Here is a 16,083-nt window from a genome sequence, read left to right as displayed (position 1 = left end):
TATATGGATTAATACCGACATTCGAGGAATTTATCTGACTTATTTCATGGTTTTTCATGATTTTATTCCTGATAGATTTTTATAAAATGTAAAAGACACCTATTTTTCTTAATATTGTAAAAAATAAACTGAATTCTTCGGTACTGTTGTACCACCCATACTACTATGATGAAATAATTAAGATCTTTTGTTCAAGAGAACAAGTACTGGCTAATTTGGAGGTTCACACCTTCGTGGGATCGAAACGAAGACAATGGAATTGACATAATTATATGATTTTCACAGGAGTTTGAAAAATAGACTTTTGAAAAAGTTTATGGCATAACGGCGTGATTTTCACATGTTTTTGAAAAATAACAGACTTTAAATTATTTATGAAGTCCTCAAGGGACGTTTCTTTAGTTGTTTTGATTCTTGTTAACCATTTCTCTTCTACGCACCACTAGTCTGTTCATGCGTTCCTGTTATGGACAGCGACGAGGAGCTCTTTCTTACGCAAAATGGCGAATTTAGCATTATTACGCAAACAACAGTTCCCCAACTCTGTTTCGTTCAGCTGTACGATGAATATTTGTCCACTTGTCCCGAGTCGGCAGTGGCGAAGGACGTGGGTCCAAGTATTTTGATGATGGTAAGTTTTAAAAAAATAGCAAATTATGTACGTTAGGTTGTAAAAATAGCCTAATAATATGTTTCGCACATTTTGCAGTTTGGTACGGAAATTGTCCAGTGGGTTAAGAAAAGGGCGCTGGAATCAAGGGTCAGTTTACAAACCACAGCCTCCGTACAACGATAGCAACCAAAAAACCGCAGAAAGGAATTCCTTAGAAGTTTGCAAGACGAATTTGAAGTTTGTCATGAAGCGCACCGGGCAAAGAGATGTTGGGTCTTTGTTATGAATTTGAACGTGCTTCTTTTAATCAGTGTACTTTCAAATTTTAAAATACTTTAAATTGTAACACGATGTTATTGAAACAATCAGAATTTCATTTTTCGTTGCAGAGAAGGCTATCGGTGAAATTACATTTGCCTTAATTTGTTTTTGGGTTGTTTCTACAAAATCCCTCATTCGAGGGATTTATACAGATAAATCCCTTTCCAAAAGTTTAATTCGTCAACCCCGCTCTTCACTGGTACTTCATCAAACCCTCCCCGGACTTTCAGTCTGTTGAATGTTTATTATGTGTGTAAGTTAAATACAGATCGTTGAATGACAAAAAAAAATGCGCCAACCGTGAAATAATGGTTAATATTCCTTGACCGGCTTCTTACCGTTCAAAGAGTTTGCGTTCAAATTTCTGTCTATTTCTCGAGAGTTTCAATAGACGAAGCAAAATAAATATGTCAGACCGAGTGACCCACACATTTACCATTGCGGAAACGAATTACTGTTTTGTGTTTTTTTTAAACAGTTTCTTGTTAAAAGTCAGGTCCACCGCATGACATATTACTGGTAAATTCAACCTTTGCAGGGACATAACCTAAAAAAACCTTGGTTCACATCCCATTGATCCTTGTAAAACAACTGTCAAGGTGATGTTTAAGTGTATCAATCAAATGCTGTTAGTGAAGGTGCAGCTATGTCACTATGTGCTATTATATACAATTATGATAGAAAATTAACTACGGCAAGATTTCCGCACAGGTCCCTACTTCATTATGCATACACTCCTTTGTTTCAAGAAAACAATAGCGATAACAATAGACGTCCTTTGGGACTGTGGCGCTTTGTTCTTTCTTTTTAGAGGTATTTTTTTTAAGTCTATATGAACTTTAAAAAAGTCGGTCGAACTTCTGTCTGAAATACGGAAAATCGAACAGTTTTTCCTGCAATTTCGGCACTTTTCCTGCAATTTTACCCATTTTTCAGTTTTAGAATAAGCGCAAGAAGTGGAGTTTCAAGCAATCGTTGTAATAGGGTTCAGATTCGCAAACATAATAAACAAACCAAATAAAGGTACTGTCATAAGAAATTTAATGGCTACCTGCTCTTTTTATCGTGAAATTGTTCTTCCTGTCTGCTTAAAAATTCGCCGAGACACTGCAAAGTGTATATTTTCTTCCTTTCCTGTATTTAGGATCACGAACGGTGCATTTAGAGGGATTTTGCGATTTATCGCTCTTTGTAGAGATCGGCAATATGCTCAATGATACTTCAAGTAAATAGCTTTGGTAGAGATCCATGGATGTTCCCGTACGAGGCATACTTCGTTTCACTCCCCATCATGTCTTTTCAATGCCCTGCTGTGGACTCGTTTGTCTGCGGGGTCGACGAAGTTTAGGCGATGGTTAACTGCGGTGAGATGATGTTAGCCCTTGTCTTGTAGGCAGTTGTAAACTTTCCGGCCACAGGTAGTTAGCGCTAATATTTTTTCAAGGAAAGTTTACGGTCAGAAAATTAATATGTGTTCTGGCGGATTGAAGGCTATCCATTGCAGTAGTTTTCTTGAGCATCGCGAAACAGATCCATCTCCCGATGCGGCACTTTGTCTTTGCCAACTGACTGCGTTTTCACACAGGTTTTGGACACGGAAGACGAAAGTAAATTGTTTTCTTTGCACCACTCTATGCACAACTCTTGAAAGGCTATAAAGCAGGGACAATTTCCAAATGATGAAATTTCCCATTGCTGTGACCCTTTTACTTCGGTAGCCATCTTGATTATTACGAAGACACAAGTTTGCTTCAAAAAAAGGGAAATATGAAACGATTTTAATTGCAATGAACTCGTGCATGAAAGTTTCCCATGAAAGATGCACCAATCAGACTTTAAGCGTGGTATACTCTTCCACGCAGTGAACTTATAAGTGTGCCGCACGCACGGGGCATGAAGGAAAAGCGGGTCACAGTTCACAGCAATACTGGAAAACCTAAAACTATCACAGGGACTAACCTTAAGCCTAAACAGTGCCTTTAGTCGTAATTAGGGTTACGGTTAGCATTATTAAAGGGATGGGTTGTTTCAAGAGTAGTAAAACAGGAATCTCTTATCGGTAACCTACAAGTGTAAGTTCGATTGTAGGTGCTCGGTGCGGCACGTGTATATAATTACGTATCATTGTTATGTAAATAGTCAGCCAGAATTCAAAATAAATATCATTTTCAAGGTGTGAATTAGCAACTTGGCACGTTAGCTCAGTGGTAAAGAACAGGGACAAGTAATCCAGAGGTTTACAGTGGGTCGGAGTTCAAGGCAAACTGCGAGTGATATATCGTGGGATAAAATGGCAGAAAAAGCCGAGCGGGACCTGGAAATGAGAACAAGACGAAGGGATAGAAAGGGGAAAGCTGGGACAAAAACGAGTAACGGTGTGGGCGATGAAGGGAAAGAAGAGAGAGAGGGAGGGAGAGAAAAAATGATATCCGTTTTTATTCATCCCGTAAGTACAAATTACCCATGTATATATTCGGTTCTCTTGGGTATACGTATTGTTCTACAAAACAATAGCGCGAATGAATAATTAATTTATTCTGCATGCATAATTAAGTAGGGACCTGTACGGAAATCATTCCTTAACTACTTCCCTAACAGACTTGGTAATTATTATGAATGTAGGAAATGAACTCTACACGGCTTTATCAAGCTTATCAAGACAAACATATATAATGTTAACAGAGTTACCTGCAGAAATCGTAGCGTTCAACACAACTTTTCAGATTCAATACAGCCCAAGTCAAACTGGTAATGTACATGGAAGTCGCACAATAGATTTTGCTTACTGTACGTCTTTGATAAGTGCTTTCCAAAATTTAAACACAGAGAATCATATAATTCTTTTATTTTGACAATTGGGTGCTTATTATTGCGAGTATTTAAATTACAAAAATGGTATATTTTGAATATTTGATTCTCATGCTATGGATTCATTTGGCATAGCCATCCTCAAGGAACTTGTGTACTTCTGAAAGTACTTTCAAGTGTCGAGATATAGTGCACATCTTCACGTGTCGCACACGTGACAAAGTGACCTTTACGTGCACCACTGCACGAACGGTTGGTCATCTTGGAAAGGTGTTTTCACATTTTTTTCTCCAGAAGATGTTTCGATGAGTCATTTTGTTTCATCTTAAACCGTTCAATCAACGTTTCCTTTCTCAAACACCGAGCAAAAATACCCATCGATTAGCATGTGTTTAGCCGTTTCCATGGTCCATTGGTCAATGTCACCACCTACAATAAAGATAATCCGGGTCCGGGTTTTCACTACATACACATTCGAACATCATTAGAAGCGCAATGTAAGGCCGATGTAAGAAGGACAGACTTCTCTCTTTTTTTTTCTTTAGAGCTAAATTATAAATTATACCATACACCATTGCATTTTTGCAGGCCCGAGTTTAGGCTGATTGTAGCTTCTTGTATTTACAAATAATGGTATTCTCTGGGGCCACCCATCTCAGTAGTAACCTTAACTAAAAAGCTTTACTTTTAAGGTGAGGACAAGCACATAGGTAATACTCTTGTGCAACTTCGGTTAAATCTAAAACCGCAGGATCATTCAGGCGTGGTCTGCTATGGTATCCCTCCCTAAAGGCAAATGAGTTACACTGATAGTCAGGTGCAATTGCCAGAGTGCTCTAGGTGTGCAAAGCAGCGCGATCACAAATAATTAAATGAGTACCTCTTTACAGTGGGATCCAAATCAAGCAGCCTCACAGGGTAGACTATGTTTCGAATCGACTACCAAGGCAGATACCTGGTCATCAAGGAGAAACGATGCCAATAAGTGGCTGCAGATTGGTCTGGGATTGTATTTTAGAGTGACAAATTTTGATTCCCAAGGAAGAAGTGATCACCCACATTCGGTAATAACATACAAGTTAAAGTACAGTGATGACGATGGAAACACATTCCTCTACTACGTCGAAGCAGTACCGACAACACACCGGCAATTGTATTGCTCCTGATTTCTGCATCAGGATATACTGGAAATAATCGTTTCAATAAGTAAAGAAATAGTTTGCCCCCAAAAGACCAATTTCTAAGCGTAAAACAAAAGCTAATGAAACAATATCAGAGAGGAGACCAATGTATCGCAGGAATCTTAAAATGTAGGAATTTATGTCTACTCTTTGAACATGAACGAATGCTTGCCCAGTCCATGTCACAACGGAGCCACTTGTGTGGAAGTTACTGCTATGATTGTAAACAAAGATGTACATGCAGTTAAGAAATGACTGCCTTTTTTAAAACCAGGAGGCAGTGTAGGCCAGTGGTTAGGGCGCTTGCCTTGGGATCCGGAGATCCCGGGCAGTCAAGATACGCTCTGACCATTCGTTGAATTTGGTCCTGGTAGTCCCTGGTTCAACTTCCCGCAGCTGCTCTTGTAAATAGCCAACTGGTTTGCTTCCGGCCAGTTGGGACTCTGCTCTGTTGTTTCGTTCTGTTTCATTGGCGCTGAAAAGCCCCTATGGGGAGCGGTCAATTAAGTATGTATGTATGTATGTATGTAAAGCAGTGACATACCTTATACACCTATTTGAATTTAAGATATATAAGAAACGAAATAAAGATATACATTTTTAAGGACTGTTTTGTGTCCTTTTTTTTAACACGTTAACGAGTGCTCGCCTAATGCATGTCAGAACGGAGCGACTTGTGTGGATCTCGTTGGAAATTACCGCTGTGATTGTAAATCAGGATATACTGGCAACAACTGCCAAACACTTAACAAAGGACAGCCTTTTAACATTTTTGAATTTGAAACGTTTTAGAAAAAAAGTTCATTTTTTCGGAAATTACAATATGAAAATATTGATTCCTATCCTGATGTTAAATGCTCGCCCAACCCATGTCAGAATGGAGCCACTTGTGTGGATTTAATTGGAAGTTACCGCTGTGATTGTAAACCAGGATACACTCGCAACAACTGCCAAACAGGTAACAAACGAATGCTTTTTAAACCTTTTAATTTGAAAACAGTTTAAGACAAAAAGTCCATCTTTCTCCGAAATTACAATATATAAATATTGATTCCTATCCTGTTTTTAAGATAGCAATGAATGTTCGCCCAACCCATGTCAAAATGTAGCCACTTGTGCGGATCTGGTTGGTTGTGTGGACGTTACTGCTCCTGGCAGCACCTGTCAAACAGCCAAAAAAATGACTGAAGGGGTAGTTTCTAAAGAAACTGTGGTGCTGCGTCGGTGGGGAAGTAGTATACAAAAATTTGGTTTATCAACGGAGTTGATAATGTAAATTGACCACCGTACAGAGATTCTAAAAGCTGACGTCTCGAGCGTTAGCCCCTCGTCAGAGGGCTGGATTCGCTCTGACGAAGGGCTAACGCTCGAAACGTCAGCTTTTAGAATCTCTGTACGGTGGTCAATTTAAATTTGTGGTTGAATTTAAAAGATGTAAGAAAAGAACTGAAGATATCTATTTTGGCGGAATTTTGAGATAGAAAGACTGATTTGCATCCTTTTTTTAGACATGAACGAGTGCTCGCCAAATCCATGCCAGAACGGAGCCACTTGTGTGGATCTTGTTGGAAGTTACCGCTGTGGTTGCAAAGCAGGATATACTGGCAACAACTGCCAAACGGGTAACAAACGACAGCTTTTGAAATATTTTGAATTTGAAATGTTTGAGGGAAAAGTCCATTTTCTCGGAAATTAGAACCTGAAGACGAAAACACTGATTCCTCCCCTATTTTGTTAAGATATCAATGAATGCTCGCCCAACCCATGCCAGAACGGAGCCACTTGCGTGGATCTTGTTGGAAGTTACCGCTGTGATTGCAAACCAGGATATACTGGCAACAACTGTCAAACAGGTAACAATTACTATTTTGCCCCCCCTTTTTTTTTCAGAAATTGCAAGATGAGAAGACTGAAACCTGTCCTATTCTACAGAAATTAATGGGTGCTCTCCATGTCCATGCCAGAACGGAGCGACATGTTGGGATCTTTTCGAAAGTGACCGCTGTAATTACGCCTTAGGGTATACTGGCAACAATAGGACATTTGCATGATGAAGACATTTGACTTCAAGTACAGAATCCTTCAGGTTTTGCTTGTCTCATGGTGACTAGAGCTATTGCTATTTTTACCACGCTAGGAATACAAAATCCAAACGAACTGAATTCTGGTAGTTGAAGTCAAATGCCGCCATCGTGAAGGTTGCCGATTGCCAAGCAAGTAAAACTGCCCTTTGAAAGTGAATGCGTCATCTTTTTTAAAGTTTAAAATATTAAACCACCAGAAACGTGGGAAACCAAGTCTATGGGAAACTGATACAAAGTCCTTTTAAGTCTTTACTGTATTTTGATCATGGCTCAGCAAATGAGCCGTTGTGGCATATTTTCTCTCATCGCCGGGCCCCTAACTAACATAAGTACGAAGAAGTAATCTTTTGGACAATATGAGTAAAACTGTGAAATTGCATAATGCATTATTGCATTTTTAGATATTAACGAGTGCTCACCCAATCCTTGCCAGAACGGAGCCACATGTGTAGATCTCGTTGGAGGCCATCGCTGTGATTGCGCTCAAGGATACACCGGGAGCAGTTGTGAGACAAGTAATTTTCCAGAGACATATGGTTTTGCCGTGTTAAAGCCAGAAGAAGGGTTTTCATTTTTCAAGGAAATACTTTAAGAAAGGAACACATAATGATCAATTATGAGGAACTTACAAGGCTTTGGTGGTAATCACACATCGTCGTGTCCGATCAATAGCTATTTGAAGACCTTGTAGTTTCTGCTTTTTGAATTGATCCTTTAAGCGTAATACATTATTGGTAAAATAGGTATTAATGGTAAAATTTGGTACACGTCCTAACTGTATTTTGAATGTGGCTCATGAAATGAACTGTTTTGACACCAGAGAAGTGGAATTTTCTCCCATCGGCTTCTATGTGACGAGCAGCATAAATATAAATACGAAGAGGTAATATATTTGGCAATATGTTTACTACAGTGAAATCGCAAAATGTGTCATTGTATTTTCAGATATTAACGATTGCTCACCGAATCCTTGCCAGAACGGAGCCACATGTGTAGATCTCGTTGGAGGCCATCGCTGTGATTGCGCTCAAGGATACACTGGCAGCAGTTGTGAGACAAGTAATTTTCCAGAGACATATTGTTTTGCCGTGTTAAAGCCAGAAGAAGGGTTTTCATTTTTCAAGGAAATACTTTAAGAAAGGAACGCATAATGATCAATTATGAAGAACTTACAAGGCTTTGGTGGTAATCACACATCGTCGTGTCCGATCAATAACTATTTGAAGACCTTGTAGTTTCTGCTTTTTGAATTGATCCTTTAAGCGTAATACATTATTGGTAAAATAGGTATTAATGGTAAAATTTGGTACACGTCCTAACTGTATTTTGAACATGGCTCATGAAATGAACCGTTTTGACAATTTTGTCCCATCGGCCTCTATATGACGAGCGGCATAAATATAAATACGAAGAGTAATATATTTGGCAATATGTTTACTACAGTGAAATCGCAAAGTGTTATTGTATTTTCAGATATCAACGAGTGTTCACCCAATCCTTGCCAGAACGGAGCCACATGTGTGGATCTCATTGGAGGCCATCGTTGTGATTGCGCGCAAGGATACTCTGGCAGCAGTTGCGAAACAAGTAATCATCCAACATATAATGCTTTCGCCGTGTTAAAGTTTACGAAAAAGTTTCCGTGTATCAATAAAATGCGTATTTGAAGACCTTGTAGTTTCTACTTTGTGAATTGATCCTTTTAGCGTAATACATTATTGGTAAAATAGGTATTAATGGTAAAATTTACTACAAGTCCTAACTGTATTTTGAACATGACACTCATGAAATGAACCCTTTTGACATCAGAGAAGTGGAATTTCCTCCCATCAGCTTCTATATGACGAGCGGCATAGATAAAAATACGAAGAGGTAATATATTTGGCAATATGTTTACTACAGTGAAATTGCAAAATGTGTCATTGTATTTTCAGATATTAACGAGTGCTCACCCAATCCTTGCCAGAACGGAGCCACATGTGTAGATCTCGTTGGAGGCCATCGCTGTGATTGCGCTCAAGGATACTCTGGCAGCAGTTGCGAGACAAGTAATTTTCCAGAGACATATGGTTTTGCCGTGTTAAAGCCAGAAGAAGGGTTTTCATTTTTCAAGGAAATACTTTAAGAAAAGGAACGCGTAATGATCAATTATGAGGAACTTATAAGACTTTGGTGGTAATCACACATCGTCGTCTCCGATCAATAGCGATTCGAAGACCTTGTAGTTTCTGCTTTCTGAATTGATCCCTTAAGCGTAATACATTATTGGTAAAATAGGTATTTATGGTAAAATTTGCTACACGTCCTTACTGTATTTTGAACATAGCTCATGAAATGAACTGTTTTGACACGAGAGAAGTGGAATTTTCTCCCATCGGCTTCTATGTGACGACCAGCATAAATGTAAATATGAAGAGGTAATATATTTGGCAATATGTTTACTACAGTGAAATGGCAAAATGTGTCATTGTATTTTCAGATATTAACGATTGCTCACCCAATCCTTGCCAGAACGGAGCCACATGTGTAGATCTCGTTGGAGGCCATCGCTGTGATTGCGCTCAAGGATACACTGGCAGCAGTTGTGAGACAAGTAATTTTCCAGAGACATGGTTTTGCCTTGTTAAAGCCAGAAGAAGGGTTTTCATTTTTCAAGGAAATACTTTAAGAAAAGGAACGCGTAATGATCAGTTATGAGAAACTTATAAGACTTTGGTGGTAATCACACATCGTCGTGTCCGATCAATAGCTATTTGAAGACCTTGTAGTTTCTGCTTTTTGAATTGATCCTTTAAGCGTAATACATTATTGGTAAAATAGGTATTAATGGTAAAATTTGGTACACGTCCTAACTCTATTTTGAACATGGCTCATGAAATGAACCGTTTTGACAATTTTGTCCCATCGGCCTCTATATGACGAGCGGCATAAATATAAATACGAAGAGGTTATATATTTGGCAATATGTTTACTACAGTGAAATTGCAAAATGTGTCATTGTATTTTCAGATATCAACGAGTGTTCACTCAATCCTTGCCAGAACGGAGCCACATGTGCGGATCTCATTGGAGGCCATCGTTGTGATTGCGCGCAAGGATACTCTGGCAGCAGTTGCGAAACAAGTAATCATGCAAGATATATTGTTTTTGCCGTGTTAAAGTTAACGAAAAAGTTTCTATTTATCAAGAAAATGCGTATTTTTGGATAAGAACAATACTCTGCTACTTTAGCAAAAGGAACGCGTAATGATCAATTGCGAAGAAGATCGTAAAACTAACTTTAAATCGACCTTTTATTATCTTGTGACCTCTGGAGTCACGAACCAAAAAGTTAAAAAAATCTTTGTACAATCTTTTCTTTTAAAATAATCTTTTTTATAACATTTTATATCGCTCAACTTTAAGAATATGTTAAGATCGTTTTGAGCCTCAAATCGCAAAAAAAAAAATAATAAGAAGGTTTATCCTCAACTCCAAAATTAATTGTTCCTATAAACTGAATGTGTATACTTTTGAGCGTCAGCTGGCGTCCCGGAACATAACATAAGGCTGGTAGTTATGGCTTTCGATAAACGTTTCGAGCTTCTTTAACTTTAAAATGTTTCTTTATCGTTTCTTCCTAGATCTCAATGACTGCGCAGTCAATCATTGCAAAAATGGATCCACGTGTGTGGATCTTGTCGGAAGCTACCAATGTATTTGTGCACCAGGATTCATCGGAGTAACTTGCGAAGGTAATTATAAAGAACTAACATAAGGACCCTTCACTTAACAGATTTCCACCGTTGTTTACTATTCTCGTAAGTCATTCGATGATGTAAATCTTTGTTTCGTATGGGTTTTCGGTTTTTCAGTATGAATGCTTCAATATATTTGAACTGCGGAAATTGAAATACATGAGAGTTGGAGATAATCCTAATTAAGCAGCATCTAAAACATTTGCTTTTAACTCTGAGCTTCAGGCTTTCTTCACAACTACTTAAGTTTCCGCTTAACTGCGACGATATGTAACTTTCATGTATTTGTAGTATGTGTGAATCAAAGTGCATCAGTGTGCAAGGGGTGGCGTGACTTTGTTGCAGTTTAGTTGACTGAACATTTGAAACCCTTACTTGCATCACCTTAACCAAGAAAAGGAAAGGCTGATTGCATCCCCAGATTTTTTGACATAATAAGCGAGAAAAGGAAAAGGTGTACGGAAGTAGTAAAGTGTATTAAAACTTCTTTCCCACAGTAACAGAAATTGATCCACGCAGGTTAAATCAGGTTTCATTAGTCGCCATTGATAGAAATTTATGATATTTCTTTAGAAGTAGAAGAGGATGAGTGTGAAGAGTAACAGGTGAGTGTGCGAAGAGGCCCAGTTCATAACTTTATTACATGCCCTGTCGGATAAAATTAAGAAATGGTAAGCGTGCAGCGTGCAACTATCGAGTTAGGGACGCACGCGGGAAGTTGCTAAGCACAAGAGAAGCGTAAGAGTCGCACGAGGCGATAGCTGAGTGCGACTCTAGCTTCTTGAGTGCTTAGCAAACCTCCCAAGTGCGTCCATAACTCGATAGTTGCACGCTACACGCTTACCATTTCTTTTATAACATAATCGTGAACACCATTCCTGCTTGTTTCGCTTGTATTTGCATTAATCAAGTTTGGTCAACAGACGATGTCAACACAACTTTGCTTTTTAAAGACAACTTTGAATTAACAAGACAAAATGATGAACAAACAGTTTTCCCAGTCAAAAATTTTATTGGAATCAACAATAATTTGCTCTTAGGAGAGAAAACATTTCGATTTTCTTGCGAGCGTCGACACAAACACGCTGTCTTTGCACATGCTTCGCTTCTGTTGAAAGCGATCAAGCTATCGCAAACAGCACGACTTTTCCAATCCAAAAAAAACGACGTTACACTATTTCAACTCAAATGGCCGATGAAATAAATCTCAAAAAGAAAATCGACATTCCAAAACACCATTTACCTTCCTGTAGCATCTTCCCTGGTCTCATAAAATCCATTTCAATTCCGCGATTCGGCTTGAATATTTAAGCAGAGTTTAAATTGTGTTTTGGAAATCAAAAGCAGTACAAACACGAAACGCTCTTTCGTCGCTTTAAGACTTTCAATTCTCCTTTTCCGCTGCTGATTAATCTTTAGGGCTATATCTTTCTATTTTGAGCTCTGTAGAGGTTCATCCCTATTCTAAGAGGAGGAAAATATGTCTTGGAAAATTAGGACTGATGCGCTCGTGACGGCATTTAGATCGCACGTCAGCTGTCGTCAGCGAGCGTGCACCGATGGGCAAATAGTAAATGATCAATTGGCCAATCAGAACGCGCGTTTTATCCAAGTTATGTTATAATATCTTTTGAAGTTTATGCCGCCTTTTCCTAGGCCTCGGAGATTTCCCATAAGGCTATTCGCAAACTTTGTGTGGATAAATAACTGAAAACACAAAAGCGGATAAAGGATCTTTAAACCTGAAATTGGAGCTACTAAGGAAAGATTGAAACTGACGCAAAACCTCCCATATCTCAAAAATACCCTTGCTCTGATGCGATCAGTACGTTGATGTAATGAATGTCATGTTTCTTTTGTTTGATGCGCGCATTTAATACAGTCACTAAAGTTTGTTGCTGTCAACGTAGAAACAAAAAGGTCCGAAAACTGTGTAAAATTCTTTTTCACGTAATATTATGAGGATCACAATTAGAGCTATGTGCCAAAAACGAATCGCACTTGACAAACAAATTCTTCATTGCCGCTCCGAACTTTCCAAAATCTGTCCAGCAATTTTACTACAATCGATTCGCGCTAAAATCCGACAACTTAATTCTGAACTGTTTGACCATTTACACCAAACCAAGACTCTAAAACTTCAACAATTAATAGGTCCGCAAATTACCGACGACACTACATTGCATAGCCATAATACCGTAATTACAATTCCAGAAAATCTTCCGCTTAATGACTCAGAGAAATCTGTTCTCAGTAAGGGCCTACATTTTGTCCCTATTACCAAACGCACCAACAAATTTTCTATTAAGCAAGATGTTGAAAAATTCCTTCGCCGCGTTCAGTTAAAAGCCTTTTTTCACGACAAAGAGGATGATTCGGACACTTCTAATAAAGATATTTTTGAAACACTTCTAGTTCGCAAATCCAAATAGACTCCCCCAGAGGGACAATTTGCCTCTTTAGATTTTTTCACCAAAAAATGCCGTCACGACATTCACAAACTTAAATTCAATCGCAACACTAAATTTTCCAACCTTTCCTCGGAAGAGTGGGCGGCGCTTAAAAATCTTAGTAAACCCAACGACATAGTTGTCAAATCTGCCGACAAAGGCGGCGCGGTAGTTGTTTGGCGGTCCGACCTTTACCAAAAAGAAGCTTTGCGGCAACTTTCGGATACCTCGTTTTATGCCAAAATCCCTAAAGATCTCACTTCCAACAATCAAAATCTTGTCAAAGACACCATTCAAAATCTTATAGTTAATCAAGAATTACCGGACACTGCCACTAATCTCATCATCAACACCCCTAGAACTTCGTGCATTTACTTCTTGCCTAAAATTCACAAACCCAACAACCCAGGTCGACCTATCGTTTCTGCCTGTAGTTGCCCCACCGAACTCATTTCTAGCTACTTAGACAGGATTATGACGCCTATCGTCAAATCTTTGCCATCATACATTAAAGACAGTACACACGCACTACAAATTTTCCGCGATTTCAATTTCTCCGGCCAAGACAAACTTATTTTCACCATGGACATTACATCTCTATACACAGTCATTCCTAACAGCGAAGGTCTTCAAGCACTTAAACACTTTTTCGATCAACGCACTGTCAACGAACCTAGCTCGGAAACGCTCCTCCGCCTTGCCGAACTAGTTTTAACGCTTAACTGTTTTTCATTCGCCGGCAACTAGTACAAACAAATTAATGGTGTAGCGATGGGCACAAGAATGGGACCTAGCTATGCCAATCTTTTTGTAGGATATGTTGAACACCAATTTTTTAATCAGTACAACGGCCCCAAACCTGAACTCTACGGCCGCTACATCGACGACTGCATCGGCGCTATTTCATCCAGCAGAGAAGAACTCGATCAATTTATAACCTCCGTCAACTCTTTTCATCCGGCTCTTAAATATACCTGGGAAATTTCGGAAACTTCATTGGCTTTCCTAGATATCAAAGTTTCTATTAGAGGCAACGTGCTATGTACTAGTGTGCACTACAAACCTACTGATTCACACAGTTATTTGTTGTATTCATCGTCACATCCATCACATGTCAAGAACTCCATCCCTTATTCTCAATTTCTTAGACTTCGACGTCTATGTAGTGATGACTCCGATTTTTCCAGCAAATCAGAGGAGATGTGTCAGTTCTTCGAAAAACGTGGCTATCCTGTCTCTGTGGTCAAAGCGGGCCATCATCGCGCCCAACAATTTGATCGACAGTCATCACTACAAACGTCACAAAAAGATAAGAATGACAGAATTCCATTCACCCTCACTTTCCATCCTCATAATCACGCAGTCAAAAGCATCATTCTTAGTAATTTTAAATTACTCCAAAATGATCCTGAGACTGGTAGAATCTTTTCACAACCTCCACTTATTTCATTCAAACGCGACAAAAACATAGCCAACTTTTTAGTTAGAAGCGCGCTCAAAACTAACGAGCAACCCGGCACTTTCAAATGCGCGCGCTCACGATGCAAAACTTGCCTTTTCATTGTTAACACTAGCAAGATATCGGGACCTAAGCGATCTGTTAAGATCACCGATCGTTTCACATGTACCTCCACAAATGTCATTCATTGCATAACCTGTACGTTATGCAATAAATTATACATTGGTGAGACAGGTAGACGACTAAGTGACCGATTCCGCGAACACCTTCGCGATGTTGAGAAGAATGACAAGGATGCAAGCAAGCCAGTCGCACGCCATTTTAATCTGCCTAACCACTCCAAAAAACACATGGCTATCTGCGGCCTTTCCCTACATCTAGGTACGACGGAAAGCCGCAAGAATCTGGAACAAAAATTCATCTTTCAAATCGGCACCCTTAATCCTCACGGTATTAACGAACGCTTTTCATTTAACTAATATATTCCTATTTTTCACGTTGCCATGTTACCACCAATAGCGTAGCTCCTACTCTACTATAAAAACTACACGTAACCCATAATCCCTCAATTCGCTCTGACGAAGGGCTAACGCTCGAAACGTCAGCTTTTAGAATCTCTGTACGGTGGCCAATTTACATTATCAACTCCGTTGATAATGCCAAATTTTTGTGTAAAGTGATGCCTGTGATACCAAGGACAATACGGGTTAAACGGCATCTTTGCCGCGAAGATCTCTGCTCAACACGCATCGTACGGCCTACTTTCGGAAGCCCGCGGAACACTGTTCTGCTGTCGGTGCTTGAAGGTTAGAGCCCCGCACAATTTCAGGGTGAAAAAAAAAGTGAGTACGTACAGTGCAATCAAATTAGTTTTTTTTTTCTTTTTTAGGTAAAAACAGTTCTTGAAGAGAAAAAATCAAATATACAGAAAGAATTACAGAGACCAAAACGAGTCTACACTGAGGAAGACGAATCAAATCGTAGGCGATGCATGTATTAAGGGAAAAATTGCATTTAAATGAAAGTGATTGTTTTCTTTCAAACTAACTCGATAATATGGTAATAGCACTATAGGAGAAACTTGAATAAACCTAGGTTGTTCCATCTGCTATCATTCTCGTTATCGCTTAGCATGAATTATCGTTTCGTCTTTTGTTATCATTATCACGAACATCGTCCCGATCCTTGACAAACATAATCATGGACAACGTTATCGACGAAGGCGCCATCGTCATCGTTGTCCCGTGAATGATCGTGAGGAAAAGATTAGGCTATACAACTAATCTCCTTTCTGCCTCCATCCGATTTAAGTTGGTTTCCGTTTCAAGGGATTGTAACGTACAAAATGTTGTTCCAATACATAAAAAAAACACTGAACCGGATATTATATTGTAGCTGCTTGGCAAAACACGAAGGAAATTAGAGCCCCA

The 16,083-nt window shown here is 39.1% G+C and overlaps 1 protein-coding gene across 2 annotated transcripts in view; it reads left to right on the top strand.

The window, feature by feature from the left end:
- Nucleotides 1-15,764, top strand: part of LOC138018469 (uncharacterized) — an 81,993-nt gene extending 66,229 nt beyond the window's left edge. For both annotated transcript variants that reach the window (XM_068865104.1, XM_068865108.1), the window contains exons 23-33: nt 6,432-6,545; nt 6,663-6,776; nt 7,409-7,522; nt 7,953-8,066; nt 8,481-8,594; nt 8,942-9,055; nt 9,487-9,600; nt 10,017-10,130; nt 10,631-10,741; nt 11,318-11,349; nt 15,543-15,764. In XM_068865104.1, the coding sequence (XP_068721205.1) occupies nt 6,432-6,545; nt 6,663-6,776; nt 7,409-7,522; nt 7,953-8,066; nt 8,481-8,594; nt 8,942-9,055; nt 9,487-9,600; nt 10,017-10,130; nt 10,631-10,741; nt 11,318-11,346 (1,052 nt within the window). In that variant the 3' untranslated portion in view covers nt 11,347-11,349; nt 15,543-15,764. The remainder of the gene's footprint in view (nt 1-6,431; nt 6,546-6,662; nt 6,777-7,408; nt 7,523-7,952; nt 8,067-8,480; nt 8,595-8,941; nt 9,056-9,486; nt 9,601-10,016; nt 10,131-10,630; nt 10,742-11,317; nt 11,350-15,542) is intronic.
- Nucleotides 15,765-16,083: the final 319 nt, after the last annotated feature.

The sequence above is a fragment of the Montipora capricornis genome, chromosome 2 (assembly GCF_036669925.1).
Source record: "Montipora capricornis isolate CH-2021 chromosome 2, ASM3666992v2, whole genome shotgun sequence".
Lineage (NCBI taxonomy): Eukaryota > Metazoa > Cnidaria > Anthozoa > Scleractinia > Acroporidae > Montipora > Montipora capricornis.
The sequence above is the reverse complement of the archived record's forward strand: the minus strand, read 5'-3'. Positions and strand labels throughout refer to the sequence as shown.